Source organism: Mus caroli, unplaced genomic scaffold, assembly GCF_978045245.1.
Source record: "Mus caroli unplaced genomic scaffold, Mus_caroli_1 scaffold_15, whole genome shotgun sequence".
NCBI classification, from domain to species: domain Eukaryota; kingdom Metazoa; phylum Chordata; class Mammalia; order Rodentia; family Muridae; genus Mus; species Mus caroli.
Genome location: NW_028227270.1, coordinates 63,707,509 through 63,724,321, shown reverse-complemented (window position 1 = coordinate 63,724,321; position 16,813 = coordinate 63,707,509). Strand labels below are relative to the sequence as shown.

The 16,813-nt window shown below is 50.5% G+C and overlaps 1 protein-coding gene across 1 annotated transcript in view; it reads left to right on the top strand.

The window, feature by feature from the left end:
- Tgfbi (transforming growth factor beta induced) overlaps positions 1–15,900 on the top strand; it is a 31,242-nt gene extending 15,342 nt beyond the window's left edge. Inside the window, exons 4-17 of the mRNA XM_021179856.2 lie at positions 870–1,030; positions 1,316–1,480; positions 1,700–1,846; positions 3,567–3,708; positions 6,148–6,360; positions 7,079–7,216; positions 7,766–7,911; positions 9,009–9,145; positions 9,818–9,948; positions 12,179–12,303; positions 13,091–13,193; positions 13,669–13,748; positions 14,546–14,570; positions 15,254–15,900. Of these exons, the coding sequence (XP_021035515.1) occupies positions 870–1,030; positions 1,316–1,480; positions 1,700–1,846; positions 3,567–3,708; positions 6,148–6,360; positions 7,079–7,216; positions 7,766–7,911; positions 9,009–9,145; positions 9,818–9,948; positions 12,179–12,303; positions 13,091–13,193; positions 13,669–13,748; positions 14,546–14,570; positions 15,254–15,294 (1,754 nt within the window). The 3' untranslated portion in view covers positions 15,295–15,900. The remainder of the gene's footprint in view (positions 1–869; positions 1,031–1,315; positions 1,481–1,699; positions 1,847–3,566; positions 3,709–6,147; positions 6,361–7,078; positions 7,217–7,765; positions 7,912–9,008; positions 9,146–9,817; positions 9,949–12,178; positions 12,304–13,090; positions 13,194–13,668; positions 13,749–14,545; positions 14,571–15,253) is intronic.
- Positions 15,901–16,813: the final 913 nt, after the last annotated feature.

Here is a 16,813-nt window from a genome sequence, read left to right as displayed (position 1 = left end):
GGCTAGATGGGCTTACCCATAGGCAACAAAGGGCCCACCAATGGCCACGCTGGGCCAAAGATGGCATGATGCCTGTGAATTTCACCAGCACCTTCAGTGGCACACACAGTCAAGCAGGCTTTGTGTTTTATCTTTGACGTTCAAGGTAGTCTTAAGATTCAGATACGAGCAGAAATTTAAATGGCAACGCAATTTGATTTAGTGTCAAGATTATGAAGACATGTTATCGTTGCCAGGGTTGTGGCATTGCCAACCCAAGCAGAAGAGCAGTTGAAGACATACGATTGGAGACTTAACTCTGAGGTGACAGTTTCAGGTTATTTAAATACAAACGTTAGTCTGTGTGTGGTGGTACACATCCGTTATCCCAGCTCTCAGGGAGCCGAGTCAGGAGGATCACCAGGAGTTGGAGGCCAGCCTGGGGCTACAGAGTGAGTTCATCTTAGAAAGCCCTTCTGGTTGCCATCTAAGAGGTCAGACCTTGAAAAATACACAAAGACTTGGAAGACTTACAGCTCTTTCTTTCTAGCAAAGCTGCTAGGGAAATCTTTACAAGGGTTAGTAATCTCCCACCTGTTTCCACCCACTTTAAATGCACAGGAGCAAAAAGCCCTCCTCTGCTGTGTTTAAAGCAATTAGACATTTAGAGATTACCCATCAGGCTGTTCAGCACGGGGAGGCATCTGACTCCTGTGATTCTAAGAAGCTCGTGAGTTGTAAGCACATCCATCAACAGATGTCTGGGTTTCCACCCCTCCCACGCCCCTTCCTCTGCAGTTGTGCCCACTGTCATTCCTGACAAAGGATGGAGGGCACAACTCCATCCTGGAATGGATTCACTCCTGTCCTTCTGGCCTCTGCCTCCGCAGCTCTTCCGCTCTCAAATCTGTACGAGACCATGGGAGTTGTGGGATCGACCACCACACAGCTGTATACAGACCGCACAGAAAAGCTGAGGCCTGAGATGGAGGGACCCGGAAGCTTCACCATCTTTGCTCCTAGCAACGAGGCCTGGTCTTCCTTGCCTGCGGTGAGAGGAGCCTTCTGCCCAGGGGAGTGCTGGGAACTGCCCTTCCCCAGAGGTCTGGGCACACAGTGGGATTCTGTAGTGACATTCTTTCCTTTAACACGCTCCCAGCCCCAAGGAAAGTGAAAGCAGGCCTCCCCAGTGCCTTCCAGTGTCCCCCAACTTCCCACAGATGCCCACTAAAGGAGGACTCCCTCTTAGAAGAGGCATCTAGGTCCACTTGGGGCAGGTGCCCCTCCCTTGAACACAGGGCTGCTGCCTCTTAACTGTCAAGTCCTTTCTTTCTAGGAAGTGCTGGACTCCCTGGTGAGCAACGTCAACATCGAACTGCTCAATGCTCTCCGCTACCACATGGTGGACAGGCGGGTCCTGACCGATGAGCTCAAGCACGGCATGACCCTCACCTCCATGTACCAGAATTCCAACATCCAGATCCATCACTATCCCAATGGGGTAGGGGCATCCCCAGTTACCCAGTACTGTCCTCTGTCCACAGTGGGATCATCGGGGCTGTCGCTTTCTAGAATTCTGTCCTGTGATTTGATAAACCTTAGGCTGGCCCTTGCCTCCTGGGTGTTCACCACAGACATCCTGCCCCTGGCTGTGGACCCGCTGTTCCCTCTCCTGGAAACCTCTTGTCTTACTCACACAACCTTGCTTCTCCTCTGGCAGATTGTAACTGTTAACTGTGCCCGGCTGCTGAAGGCTGACCACCATGCGACCAACGGTGTGGTGCATCTCATTGACAAGGTCATTTCCACCATTACCAACAACATCCAGCAGATCATTGAGATTGAGGACACTTTTGAGACACTTCGGGTAAGGGACTTCTTGGAATAGAAGCCCAGGCTGGGGACACATGGCCTCCTGGAAGGCACCTGCCAGGGTGTCTTCTACAGGAGGATATAAGGATGTCCCCAGTGTGGTTACGTGGAGAAGACTCTAAAGAGCACCAGGCTGGACAGAGCCTGAGAAATGCCCCTGTTATAAAGCTTATCTTCCCTTGGCTCTTCTGGACAATGCCGCCGTGTCACAGTAGAGACAGAGTCCTCTGAGCCTTGGGGCTGAGCTGTGAGGTCCAACAGTGTGAGGACTTCCTTTCTGATGTTCCTTCCCAGGAACATAGAACACTATAACAATGGCTTGTCAGCTAGTATGATGCTTCTAAGACCACAGGTCCCAGCCTGGGGCCTCACACCCATCTTTCTTTGGAACATAGACATAGCAGGGAAGCTCTCTGTGTAGACTCAGGAGTGTAGACTCTGACTCTGGAGCTGGATGCTAACTGTCCTCAGACCAAAGGCGTATGTCCAGCAACTGGAAAGGCAAGCGGTTCCTGTTGGCACCGGCCAAGCAGGAGGAAGCAGGCGCAGGCTGCCGTGTCAGGGTTTTGTCTGATTCAAGGAGGACTTCCTAACCACAAAGCACACGAGTGGCAGTGAGCAACCCCGCCCTGGAGATCGCCAACACAGAGACAAACACTCTGGCATGGGCACAGAGGGGCTGTGGTGTTTGGGGAGCGCTCTTAGCTGGCTCAGAGGCCCCCAGGGAGTCTGGCTTTTGAGGTGCTTTTCCCTGCCTTTCTCTGGGTCTGCAAGGGAATGTTACCCCAAGGCTGACAGCACAGACTTTCCTATTTTCAGCAGAGTCCTTCCTATTGAGGGGCTTGCACTTACAGATGGAAATGATAGGAAGAAAATTTCCTCTTTTTGATTCTGCTTTGACCCTCCCTGATACCCATTTTTTTTTCCCCCTTCGAACACATGCTTCTTAGACCACGTCACTCTCCAAGTCTAGGTGCCAGGGGTCAGAGTGAACAAAGTGGCTACCATTCTTTCTGGGAAGACAGATGAGACTTGTGCAAGGAAGGACAGCGAGATGAGCTTGAGGTAGTGAGCAGAAGAATGGTTGCAGGTGTAGCCCAGGAGTGATGGCCAGGGAAAAATGAAGGAAGAGAACAGCTTGCATTGCTCCACCCCACTGCAGATGCTTCGCTGCTGCAGAGGAGCATGGAGGAAGCCTGTGAACTGAGTATCCTGGAGCCCTTATTAACCAGGAGGAGCCTCTCTATTGGGGAGCATTGAGAAGCACCTTGGCCTGTTAGGATATTGTTCTAGATGCTATCCACACTGTATAATCATTCATAAGGACTCTGCTAACCGTGGGATTACAGCTGGGAGACATGACAGTCAGGGTGACTTTCATCTGGGGATCTGTCCCAAGAGGAGTGGCATTTTGGTCAAGGTTTGAAGGAATAGGAATCCAAGAAGAAAAGAAAGAGGAAGAGAGGTAGGGGGAGCTACAGGGAGAGAGGCCCAGAGTCAGGAAGGAGTAAAGTCATCCACACTTGAAAGATGGTCAACTCAGCTGGAACACAGGCCAGGGTCCATGGAGTCCATGGTAAGATAGACCTTCAGCCAGGCTTCTTTCTCACTTGGGATTCCTCTAAGTGTCTCGTGTCCTCTGGGGAGGCATAGCCAGGGTGTGTGCGTCTTGCCAGGTGAGCCTAGGAAGGTTTTATTCTCCCTTCCCTACACAGGCCGCCGTGGCTGCATCAGGACTCAATACCGTGCTGGAGGGCGACGGCCAGTTCACACTCTTGGCCCCAACCAATGAGGCCTTTGAGAAGATCCCTGCTGAGACCTTGAACCGCATCCTGGGTGACCCAGAGGCCCTGAGAGGTGAGAACCCTCAGCTCCTTGCTGCCTCATGGAGCAGCTCGAGTGAACGCTGGCCTCTGCTAACGCCATGAGTTTCAGGATGTCCCCTACAACCCTGGCTTATGTTAACTCCCAATGGCCATGTCTTAATAGAAGCCAAGCAGAGACAGTGCTAAAAGTCCCCAGCTTACCCTGGTCAAATTAAGGAAACAAAAACTTAGTGGCCAAGACAGGCAGGTGGATGTGTGAAAGCTTCAAGAGCTTGGACGAATTGGGGGTGGGTGGCTAGCAATCACATCCTTCAAGAGGGATTATTATGGTGACCTTCTATATCTTCCTATGTCTGGCCAGAGCAATCAATGGTCAGTTGATTTCCATTGCTGATTCCATCTTTCAGCTCCTAAGTTCAGCATAGACGGTAGATTAGGAGGGGGCCCACCCTTCTTTCTCTTCACCCCTTTAATTCTAGAACTTCTGAAGGATCACTAAGTACTAAGCTGCCTAGTGAACCCTTAGGCCCTGTACAGTGTACCCCACTTACATTCTTCCTCCTAAATGTCACTAAGTGTGACATCGTTTAAAGCTACCTTGGCTGTGTGCCAGGTATGATGCTTGATGGGTTACAGAGACCCTTCCCAGACATGGGAAGAAAGAGACCCTTCAGAAAGCACAGATGGCATCTGTGCCTGGATGAGAGTGGTCCTTCAAAAATGCCTGTTCCGCCACATTGTGTCTTCCAGGAAGTTGAAGCCCGGTGGGCAGCAGGCTTCAAAACAGGCCATTGAGATGATACGATTGGTTCACTGATGGGATGGGCAGGGTTGGGGTCTACAGCTTCAAGGGCTAGGAAGCTTCCTGGAAGAGGTGCAGGCTGCATCACAGCACATGTACCGGAAATAACCAGATTAGGAAGAGGAAAGGTTTCATTTGGCTCACGGTCTTAGACACGTTATTTCATAATCACCTGGCCCCACGGCTTTCAAACCTGTGGCTTTAGGGGGTGGGCACTAAATGGCCTAAAGGCCCCACACTAACTCTACTTCCCAATAGCACCACCCTGGGGTGGGGGCAAGACTTTAACATACAGCATCCAAACCATAAATGCATTGAAAGATCTTTTGTACAGAGCACAAAGATTTTTATATTCATTGATATCAGAACTCATTATGAGAGGCCTTTTGAATACCTGCTGCTGCTAGGCAATGTCCAGTTTGCTCACAGCAGGGGGCTGCCCTCTACTGCTATAGCTACAGTCTTGAAGGAAGAGGGTTGGGGTCTATACCAACAGTGCCCTGTTTTGTCTCTAGGTGGTTGGCAGACAAGCAGGAAGCAGCCCTGGGCTGCCATATCTTGTTTGAAGCCTGGCTTCTGGTCCTGTCCTTCTCGCCTCTGTGTGTCCCTGACTTCACCCTAGGAGTTCAGTTTATTTTTCTAAGAAGCATGATCCCCCAAAGGCCTCATTCCTATCAGGTCGTCTTGCTGTTTTAAGACAGGGTTCACTCTATGTCCAGGCTGTCCTGAAGCATACCACCATGCTTGGTCCCGCACAGTCTGCCCATCCTCTACTGACTGAGTTGTATCAGTACTGGCTTTTAGAGTCTGTCCAGCATCCTGAGGCCTCTGCTAGCTTCCTCCTAACTGTGACAGAGCAGTTTTGGTTCCCACACTTAACGAAGTGGTGAAGCTGAGACAAAGGATCTTGATTGGACAGCAGCAGTCTGGGAATCTGTGAGCTCAGGGTGGGGGCGGGGCATGTCCTTGACTGGACCTTGCTGCTTCCTCCATTACAGAGGTCGTGTATGCCCGAGAGCCTACTAGGGTGTGGGTTGAGAGGCTTTGGCTTCTGAGTGCCCCAGTACGAACCTCTGAAGCAGCAAGCACCCAGACGGATGAGTGAGCATCCTCTCAGACAGACCCAAGAAGATGTCAAGAAGACATCTGAGTCTGTTGATGGAGACCCCACCCTTCTACCTTCAAGCCTGTAGCTAGAGCAGCATAGGGCAGGCCCCTGCTTTGAGCAAAAAGGATTGCACAGCTGTCCTCCAGGATGGTTTATATTATTTCCTGCCTCATTCAATGTCTTATAAAGGCTTAAGGCTTCAAAGACCCACAAGGGGTCTACTGGAGCTTTCGCCTTCTCCCTGGCCCATTGGGAGAGTTCACCCTGAGGCCCAGGGCTCATGAGCTAACGGCTGGAGTTTCTCTGTTGAGAAGAGGTTTTCATTTCAGGTTGAGGAGGCTAAGTAGCTGGCCCAGGATCCCACAGCTGGTCGGCAGTTATGGGATTTAAACTCGGGCAGTCTAACCACAGTATCCCAGTGGTTTTAGTTGGTGGTAGGCAAGAGATGAGGATGTGGGCCCTGTGGTACTCTAGCAAAATTCTCAGCCATGGGGAAGCTGGGAACTAGCTCCTGCATCCAGCCACAGCAGGCTCTAGACCTGTATCCTCTTCTGTCACAGACCTGCTAAACAACCACATTCTGAAGTCGGCCATGTGCGCTGAGGCCATTGTCGCTGGAATGTCCATGGAGACCCTGGGGGGCACCACACTGGAGGTGGGCTGCAGTGGGGACAAGCTCACCATCAACGGGAAGGCTGTCATCTCCAACAAAGACATCCTGGCCACCAACGGTGTCATTCACTTCATTGATGAACTGCTTATCCCAGATTCAGGTAGGTAGGCCTCCTGAGGGGAGGGGGAAGCGAGGGGCTCTCTCCTTCCCAGTTTCCTGTCCCTTCTGGAACCATGGTGACAGAGACAGGCATATTCAGCAGTCTTTTGGGCTACTTCTTGCCCTTGGGACAGCACACAGCCCTGTACCTTCTGTGAACCTGAAGTTCTGTAGGAAATAAGAAGTCTTAGGCTTCCAGTATGGAGTCTAGGCACAGGACACTGTCTTGAGGTAACCAGAAGACACCATCTTAGAACCCTTTCTGGTCTTGCATGCTATGGTTAGGTACAAAGGGCCATCACTAATGTCACAGCATTTGCTTTCCTTAGGCCACCCGGGGCCACTGACCCAGGGAAGATGACGGGATGGACTTTGGTTTCTAGTCAACCTGAGCATAGAAATCTCCCAGGAAAGAGCAATCTCTTCCTGTGGGAGTATCTTCTGAAACAGTGACACAGGCCATGCTGGCTCCTCTCCAGAGTCAAACGTCCTGGCCAAGCCAATCTGGGACCTGGGGAGAGTGCTGTCAACTGCTAAGTGACTGTCACCTACCTCCCTGCAGATTAGGTTTTCTGATGACAGGGACAATGCTTGGCTCCTTTGTGTTTAGAAGGCTGGTGACTAACAAGATGAAGTTCGTGCAGATGTCTGTCCCACTCTGGACCGTGACATAGTCACACCTCCCGTTACCTTTTGGGCTCCATTTCTTCTTCCTGTAGCCAAGACACTCCTTGAGCTGGCTGCGGAATCTGACGTCTCCACTGCCGTTGACATCCTCAAACAAGCTGGCCTCGACACTCATCTCTCTGGGAAAGAACAGTTGACCTTCCTGGCCCCCCTGAATTCTGTGTTCAAAGGTAATGTGGGGAAAAGCACCCTGCTGTTCTGTTGTCTCTGGGACAGCTGCCCCAACCCTACAGCCCTGCCCTGATTTACAACGGCCTTGGAACCTTCCGCCTACCATAGTCCAAAGCAGATGTGATTCTATCAGAAACTTTGGACTACCTGTTGTTTATTTGAACCAGCCAAGAATGTATTGGGAGGGGGGGATCTTTTCCTCAGAGCTCAATACTTTGCCTCTGCCAGGAGAGTGGAGCAGCCCTCGGCTTTTGGTTTGCAGGGTCAACACTGATGTATATGGGCTGGGGTCAGCTGAGGTGCTGTTATGGGGACATGGAGAAAGTCTCCTCCTTCTGAGAGCAAAATGACAAGCATGCTCAGTAGCTGCACCTATTCTTTTCTCTAATAGTTGCTGAATGTTAAGGGGTTTTGACAGCCACCCTTACTTTCTGTCTCCATGTCCAAACCAAGGAGGGATGGGCAGGCTCTCTTCCACGTGTATCTCTCATCACACACCTTATCTCCGGAGCCTGTCTCTCTGGATCTGTCCATCCCTTCACTTGCAGATGGTGTCCCTCGCATCGACGCCCAGATGAAGACTTTGCTTCTGAACCACATGGTCAAAGAACAGCTGGCCTCCAAGTATCTGTACTCTGGACAGACACTGGACACGCTGGGTGGCAAAAAGCTGCGAGTCTTTGTTTATCGAAATGTAAGTAGTTCTAGGTCCTGATTCACACCCCCTCTTTGGCGTGTATTGTTTTATATATATATAAAACAATATATATATAATTCCTCAATGCGGGAAACGGGTGTGGCCGTATGGGCCAAGATGGTGCCCTGGCCCATTGCCAGGCCCCGCAAACCCCACATATTTACTGCCTTGCCCGAGCATGCGCAGTGAGGCTGCATGTGTGGGCTGCCTGCCAGGCTGGACTGTTCCTCATGATCCAGACCTGTCAGCCTATCGGTGACCGACCTGTGCTCGTGCCTGGAGCGTGTGTGATTTCTGATTGGATGAGGTGGGGTGGAGCAAGTATAAGACTATAGCCCTTGCTCTAAGTAGAAGAAGTTGTTGTAAGTAAAGCTGCAAGAAGGAGTAGAAGAAGCTGCTGGGGAAGAGAGCTGTAGGGAAAAAAGCCACAAGTAAAGAAGTTGCTGCATGAACCCGCCTTGGTGTCCATGTCGTTCTTGTCTTCACGGGTTGGAGACTGCGGAGACTGTGGTACTCAAGAGCCAGGAGCTTATGTAAGAACTGGCTTTCAATAAAGAGGAAGCGGTTTCTGGAAAGTGTGCAGGATTCTGGGTGACACTTCCTTTCCTGCAGGTTGGAGACTAAGGCTCAGCCTTAACTCAGTTGCTGAGTATGGAGGCTGCCTGGGACTCAGCAGGATGAACAGGGGGGAGTGGGGCAGAAACTTGGAGTCTTTCTAGGCTTGCCCCTGTAAAGCTAAGCTATCCTTGGTCCAAGACCTTCCCATATGGTCAACATGGTGTTGGTCTTGGTCTGGGACAAACAGGACCATTTGGCCAAAGATGTCCAACGGCTGATAAAATCAATCAGTCATGGACTCATCACTGGTTAAATCAACCAGTCGACTAGTCTGTCTATTTGATCTCTGTCAATAGACCTCTTGTGAGACTGACCTTGTCACACAGTCCCTGTGTGATTTTACCAGAGCCCCTCTGCCCCACCCTTCCCCGAGGAAACCTCTGTGTGTGATGCCATCACTGCTGGCCCTGAACAAGTCTGGAGGGCCCTGCCTGAGAAGATAACCATCTCGCTTTCTTTGCCCCTCTTTGGTGCAGAGCCTCTGCATTGAAAACAGCTGCATTGCTGCCCATGACAAGAGGGGACGGTTTGGGACCCTGTTCACCATGGACCGGATGTTGACACCCCCAATGGGGACAGTTATGGATGTCCTGAAGGGAGACAATCGTTTTAGGTAACCGATCTCATCACGGGGCCAGGCTTCTACCAAAGGGTCATGCTGGGTCTCAGCTCTTTTGCCCTACTTCCCAGGGGGTAACCTAATGCTGGTGACACACTGGTGTGACCATCCATGGTTAGGATATGGAGAGGGTGAGGGTGTCCTTGACACCTTAATTTGGGAAGCAGGGCTCCTGCAGTTGATACAATCCTCATACTCACAGAAAGGGGGAGGGAGCATTGTAATACTAAAACACAAGGATATCATCCCACCAGAAAGTCCTCAGGGAGCTAAGGGGCTTTAAGGACACACTACATCATTCTCTTTCTGCATCAACTGAAGCCACCAGGTCACTTTACTCTCTTGCCCTGATCCCTCTACTTCCAACTTGGTAGTTCTCCAATGAGTGCTGTCAAGCCAAGTGTTTCCTTAGTGCCCACTTGAGTCACCTGCCCACGGACTGGGAGGCTGGTCCTCTGCTTACCAGGATCACGTGCTTAGCAGACACTGACTCCGCCCGTCTCTGGGTCAGCCATACCAATTCTCCCCTTTTCTCTTCCTTCATCCCCTCTGGCTGTTGGTTCTGCATATGACATTGATGCCTAGTGAGGAGGTGACAACAGACCTTCCTTCTGGGTGGAGAGGGCATGGAGAGTGAGCTGTCATTTTCTTTGTGTTTGTCTGTAGCATGCTGGTGGCCGCCATCCAGTCTGCAGGACTCATGGAGATCCTCAACCGGGAAGGGGTCTATACTGTTTTTGCTCCCACCAATGAAGCGTTCCAAGCCATGCCTCCAGAAGAACTGAACAAACTCTTGGGTAAAGTCTAAGTTAAGCAGATCTCCCCACTGTTCTGAAAAGGCAGTCTCACGGGCCGCAGCAGGAGATAAGCAATGCCTTACAAAGGGACTTGGTGTTGAGGCTGTACTGTAGACATGTGGGCAGGATTAGGGGGACAGTAAATGGTGACAATGGCGAAAAATGGGATGGAGTGAGGGCAGGAATGGGGGTACTTTGGACAAGGGACACAGGAAACAGTCAGAGCCATTTATAGTAGGTGCATGGCAAAGGGGGCCCTGAGTATCACACCCTCCCTCGCTCCCTTCCTTCCTTCCTTCCTTCCTTCCTTCCTTCCTTCCTTCCTTCCTTCTTTCCTTCCTTCCTTCCTTCCTTCTTTCTTCCTCCTTCCTTGCCTCCTTCCTTCTTTCCTTTCTTCCTTCTTTTCTCCTTCCTTCCTTGCTTCCTCCTTCCTTGAGCCAGTTGACTTTCATCCGGTTATAAGAGGGCAGAGATGATACCATTTTGATTCCTTGGGCCCAGTGCCAAGCAAAAGGAAATTAGGCCAATGAGAATCAGTCCAGTCCCCGAGGTGTGCTTCCCAGTGGGGATCTGTGATAATGAAACCACTCACTTGCATTAAACGTCCTCAGAGATTTAAAAAAAAAAAAAAAAAGCCTTCCGAGAGGAACTTGGCTGAGGATGGTGGCTAAGAAACTGAGTGAGCTCTGCTTAAGCTGCTGAGCCTCAGTTTCCCAATTTTTTTAAAATGAGGTTGGCAAGGGTCCCCTGCTCACTGTGATATAAACAGAATGTGCACACAGGACAAGACACACATGCTCCATTGATAGTGGCAATGACAGTGAGGGGGATGGAGGATGGGCTTGAGCTCTGATGCGTGCACAGCCTTCCAGAAAGGCAAGCAAGGGGAGGAAGCAGTGTAGCCAGCCTCAGAGCAAACACTGTTTATCCATCCTTTCCAGCAGAATAGAAGGCTCAGGTTGCAGTCAGCAAGGAGCTAAATTTGTGTCCTGTTTAATTTTCTTTACGGCCAAGCAAATGCCTGTGTCTGTGGTGCTGACGCAGGTCCTTGGAAGAGGGGAGAAGTTCACGCTGAACATAAACTTCCCTTCCATCTCTCAGCCCTGTAAGAATAGAATATTCCCCAGGTGGCTTGTGCCTGCTCAAATTCCCTCCGTTGTCAGTTGTGTGAGAGTGGAGGAGGGGTATGGAGAAAGTTCCTCAAACAGCCCCAAAGTCCCCATGGCTAGAGGAAATGACGCCTGGGGAAGGAAGGATGACCCTGGTGTTGAAAGTCTGGACAGGAGGCCCTGGATCTAGGGGGTTGGCTTCTTTTTGCACCATGCTGTGGGCCGTATTTTTGTAGAAGGCGATCCCTTACCAGCTTCCATGTAGATGGCAGGGAGTTCCTTAGTATTGGTGGCTCTACCCCTTAGCTCTCTATAGATGTGTCAGTAACCAGAACTTTCTAAAATGCTTTAAATTTTCCTTTGAGTTTCATGACCCAGGGAATAGCCACTTAAGCCCCAGAGAAATCAGCTTTTGGCTGGCTCAGGGAGGATCGGAAACCGGGGGTGGGGGCTGGGGGAGCTGGCAGGTTTAGGTTCAGTCTCTCATGTAACTCAGAAAAGGCATCAATGCCTGCCCCAGTTGGCAGAGAAGTGGATGTGGCCTGGAAGGATGTGCACACAGGAAGGTGTGTGTGTGGGGGGGGGGGGGAGGGGTGCTGCTCAGGGAACTGCCTCAGTCCTGACCTCATCGGCTCCACGGCTCCTCCAAAGCACAGCTGTTCAATCTTCCAAGTTCTCCCTCAAGGAAATAGCTATCTCCAGCCGAAAATGCACTTGAGGGCATAACGTGTAAATATTTCACTACTGTGTTATAGTCGGCGGGAGCCACGTCAAATGGTGAAGGGTCCCAGATGCTGATGCTGGAAAGGTCCCTGGCTTTCCAGGCAAATATTTAGCTCATGGAAACATGACTCATACTCAGAGAGGAGTATGGATTAACTCCTTCTTAGCCACCACGGAGCCTTGCTTAACCTGCTGGCTACAGAGCCATGTCACAGTCATGGTCATCTGCTCACCGTTAAGCAGATGGTAGGTCCTGGGCTATATACGCAGTGAGCATTTCTGCTTGTTCAGTGAGTCATCCTGTTCTGCAGAAACCACAGGTGTCTTCTCTTGTTCCAGAGCCTCATCGGCCACCGCTCTTGGGCTTAACAGTGTCTCCTCCCTCCTCAATCTTACAGCAAATGCCAAGGAACTTACCAACATCCTGAAGTACCACATTGGTGATGAAATCCTGGTTAGCGGAGGCATCGGGGCCCTGGTACGGCTGAAGTCTCTCCAAGGGGACAAACTGGAAGTCAGCTCGGTGGGTGATATGGATTGTGTAGAGGCGCTTTAGAAAGTAGGAAGTAGATACTCATCTCGAGAGAGCAGTCTCCTATCTTCTCCTCCAGCTCCATTCATCAATCTCTTGCATGAGCTGCATCTTAAGAGGTCCTCCCATGCTGCATCTTAAGAGGTCCTCCCATGCTGATGCTGCTCTTGGAGCATCTCTCACTGGGTACCCCTCAGCTTTAGATCTGTGTTCAGAGGGTTCCTACCTGGAAAGAGCCAGCCTGACTCAGCAGGACCCCATGTGGATAGGAGCTGGCTGTGGTTCTCTGTTCCTTTCTCTGGATCTTTGCCGTTCCCTGCTCACCAGTTCCCAGGGGAACATGGGAAGACATGGGGCGTGGAGAGAAGACAGGGAGAGATCTGTTTAACTTAAGGTTACTGAAGGTCTTTCAGGACTGGTTTCAGGTGTTGAGAACCTGTCTGTCACAGGCACATGGGCTATTCAAGAAAACATTCACCCTGAGGGCGCCTTCCCACCTATGTAGCTTCAAGGGGTTTTATGGCCTCTCTTGCACCTCAGCTCCTATTTCTGTTAAGAGACAGTCTCCTTGCCCCCCATTGCATTGAGGGTAAGAATCTAGCTAATTGCACTGTGCTGAGCCTACGTAAGGCAGGGGAAGTCTGCAGAGGGCAAGGGCAGCTGCTCACCAGCGAAGCCCGGCTACTTACTCACCAAATGGGTTCACAGTCAGTGGATGCCCACAGAGCACATGGAGCCAGAGAGCTCTGCATTTAACAACAGTTGTCTTTTCTCTTAGAAAAACAATGTAGTGAGTGTCAATAAGGAGCCTGTTGCCGAAACCGATATCATGGCCACAAACGGTGTGGTCTATGCCATCAACACTGTTCTGCAGCCGCCAGGTGAGGTCCTCTGTGTGGTCCTAACCTAACACTGCCCGTGAGTGTAGCTCACTGAGAAGTGAATCAGGGACTGTGGTTTTTTTTAAAAATTTATTTATTATTATAATTAAGTACACTGTAGCTGTCTTCAGACACACCAGAAGAGGGTGTCAGATCTCATTACAGGTGGTTGTGAGGGACCATGTGGTTGCTGGGAATTGAACTCAGGACCTTTGGAAGAGCAGTCAGTGCTCTTACCCGCTGAGCCATTTTGCCAACCCGGGACTGTGGTTTTAAGATGACATGCTACAGAACTTGAGGCATACTGCTGTCTTACCCCAACTCTGACATCATCCAGTATGAATATTTGTGTGGGTGCTGGTGGCAGAAAAGGCCCAGATGTTGTGTGTATACCTGGGGACAGTGGTGTCAGACTATGCGTGGCTATGTGTCCATTTGAGATACCGGTGGCAGACTGTTTTTCCTTTCTCTCTAGCCAACCGACCACAAGAACGAGGAGATGAGCTGGCAGATTCTGCCCTTGAAATCTTCAAACAGGCGTCAGCATATTCCAGGGTATGTGTTCCCTGCCACCAGTGGGCCACAGCTGAGGAAAGCGGCCCTAGGATCTACCTCACCAATGGGGGCAGTCACCCTGAGTCCATGCTGTGGCTATCTGGCTGTCCTGGCTGTCTGAATTTGTTTTTCAAGGCTAACCTATCTTCTGCAATGTGTTGGTTACTTCAGTGTGTGTGGAGTTGGGTCAAGCCAATCCTGTTAGAGCTTACTAAAGCTTTGGTTTCTAGAGAAGAGGTTTCAGGGTAGAGTCCTGACCCCAGATGCCAGAGTCGTAACATGGGCAATCCACTTTTGGATAGAGATCTCCTCCAGAAGGGCTGAACTCCTACTCTTGGGAGATGTTTCAGCTGACACACCAGCTCCCAGCTCTGGTCTCAATGAAGAAGCTTAGCTTGGGGTCCCCCAGGGATGTCTACCTTCTACATAAGTCCCCATCTGAAAAGGAGCTCATACAGCCAAAGGACACTCCCTGGAGGGCTCTTTGGAGCCTGTGGGTTCAAGTTTTCCCCTTCTCTCCTCTACCTCAGCATTTGTTTTAAGTGGGAACGGTAAAGTGCAAAGCCCCTCCATATGCAGGTTCTGTGACAATATGTACTAAGAAACCTGACGCCTCAGGGTGGCATAGCACAGCTACAGTCCCACTCCAGATGACTGCTACAAGTTCCAGGCCAGCTTGGTCTACATGTCAAGTTCCAGACCAGCCAGGGGGAAGGGAAGGAGAGAGGGAGAGACAGAGGAGGGAAGAAGAAAACAAAAGAAACCTTGATCTGCTCTTGTGTTTATTTGTTCCTTAGGCTGCCCAGAGGTCTGTGCGACTTGGTAAGTATCTAACTTTACAGTCCCATCTGAGCTAGTGAGTCCCCAGCTGTCCCTAGCAGACCCAAGCCTGCAATCTGTTGTGTACAGATTGAAACATGGCACACAGTAAAACAAGTGTGGCCTCCAGGTCAGAGGAGCATGGTAAATGGGGGGTCAGACACAGAGAATCAAGTTTCCCTCTCTGTAACATGGACATAGTGGAGTAACAGCCTCTTAGGTGGGTGTGACACGGGGCTCAGGGATCCTGGGAAGACTGCACAGGGCTTGGCAGGTGCCCGCTCTGAGGATATCACTCCACACTATAAGATGAGGAATTCTACCAGCCTCCAAAGCCCCTGCTGTGTACAGGAACAGGGGAACATGGCAGAGGGAAGCCACGTGGCTTCTGTCCCTGAGATTCTGAAGCTGGGCCTGATGGTACACAATCCTAACTCCTTGGTGATCTGAGGCAGGAGGATTGCAAGCTGTAGGCCTAGATAGGCTATGGGATGTGTGCAAAGCTGATCAGTCTAGTGACACCTCATAAATAAGTGGGAAAGGGGTGTTGACAATCGCCTTTGCCTGGCATGCATGCCGCTCTGGGTTCATCCCCCTAGTACCAAGACTGAAAGATTAAATAAGAGTCCCAGACAGACAGTGGGGTACCTGCACCTCACTGGTTTTCGTGCATCTCATTTTTTCAGCCCCTGTCTATCAGCGGTTACTGGAGAGGATGAAGCATTAGCAGGAAGACCGAGGAGGAGAGCCCTGCAGCAGCTTCCCGCCAGTTTCTCTCAGTTTGCCAAAGAGACCATTGAATGTTTTTGAAACCAAAGAGCACACTTCCAACATACATGGGCTGCACCATATTGAGATCTGAGCCTTAGACGGGTAGGGAAGGGGTTAAGGGGAGAAAGGTTCTTTTTAGCTTTCGATCCCTCCAAACGTGGTTGTTAACCCATTGAATATACAGATCTGGCAGTCATAGCTTGGCACCAAATTCCCGAAAGGACCTCTCCAAAGCATGGAATTTCCCGACTGTGCCAAGGGCCTGGATAAAGGGGAACTACGGCATCTTGGAGCTCACAAATGTGAATCAAGCAGTCCGACATTCTGGAAACCCCTGGCATGGTTCTGTAAAGCTCTTGTACCGCTGGAGAAACGGCATCACTATAAGCTATGAGTTGAACTGTTTCTGTCAAGTATGTCTTGTGTCCACACATGGTTTGGATGCTTCTATATTGGCCCTGCCCAGGTAGAAAGGAAAGGGTAAGAAGAACATGTAGAATCCAGATTCCCTGAGTGTGAGGAACCCATGGTGCATTTGTAATAATAAAACCAGAGAAACAAACACCTGTGTGCTAGCTGCGTGCTGGGGATAGGTTCTGCTCCTTGGTGCCTGCCTGCAAGCTGCGTCATCCCCCAAGTCTTCCCAAGAGCTGGTCAGCAGGGACCCCTGAGGGTGGTTATTTGGAATAGTTTCAGCAAGTGGCCGTTGGATGCCCACACAGCTTATGACAATGTGAACCTAACCCTGTTTGGATGTGTTTTCACCTAGTCCAGCATCTTTGGTTTTCATGTCAACCCAATACTGCACCCTCTTGTTACCCTGAAACTCCTACTCCTTCCTTCCAGGAATGAGATGCGATCTTGGGTTGGGCTTTTGACAGCTTAGTCTTGCCAATATAGATTGTCATACAAGGAATGAGAGGGACATTCAAGGAAGGGAGAATGAATATTAGTAACAACAACAACAACAAAAACAAAAAAACTGAGGCTGGAGCCTATCTCCTGGCTCCCAGAGACCAACACCCAACAAGAGAGCTAGTCTTCCCAGGCTCTGCCTCCTGGGCCAAGCCATATGCAAGTCTCTCTCCTGCTCCCTCAACCTATGGCATCTAGACTATGCTCAGCACTCTGGGGTCAATGCTATGTGGCTGTGGTAGTGACTTAACATCAAAGGCCTTCTATGTAACAGATGGTGACCTGCTTCCTGGTGTTTGCGGATATGAGGGTAATAGAAGACATGGTCTATAGAGTTCTGTACAGTGTTACAAACTTGATATCATGTCTTCTAAGATTCCCATGATCCTTGATCCATACTTCACTTGGGTCTTTCCTGAAGGCAGCCTGTATTCCTGGAGAATGGGACAGCTCCTCCCATCCACACCCTCCTCTGCTGTGGGGGGCTCACTCCATCCAGTGGAGCCCACTCTACTTCACAGATACAACACACACACACACATACACACATACATATACAT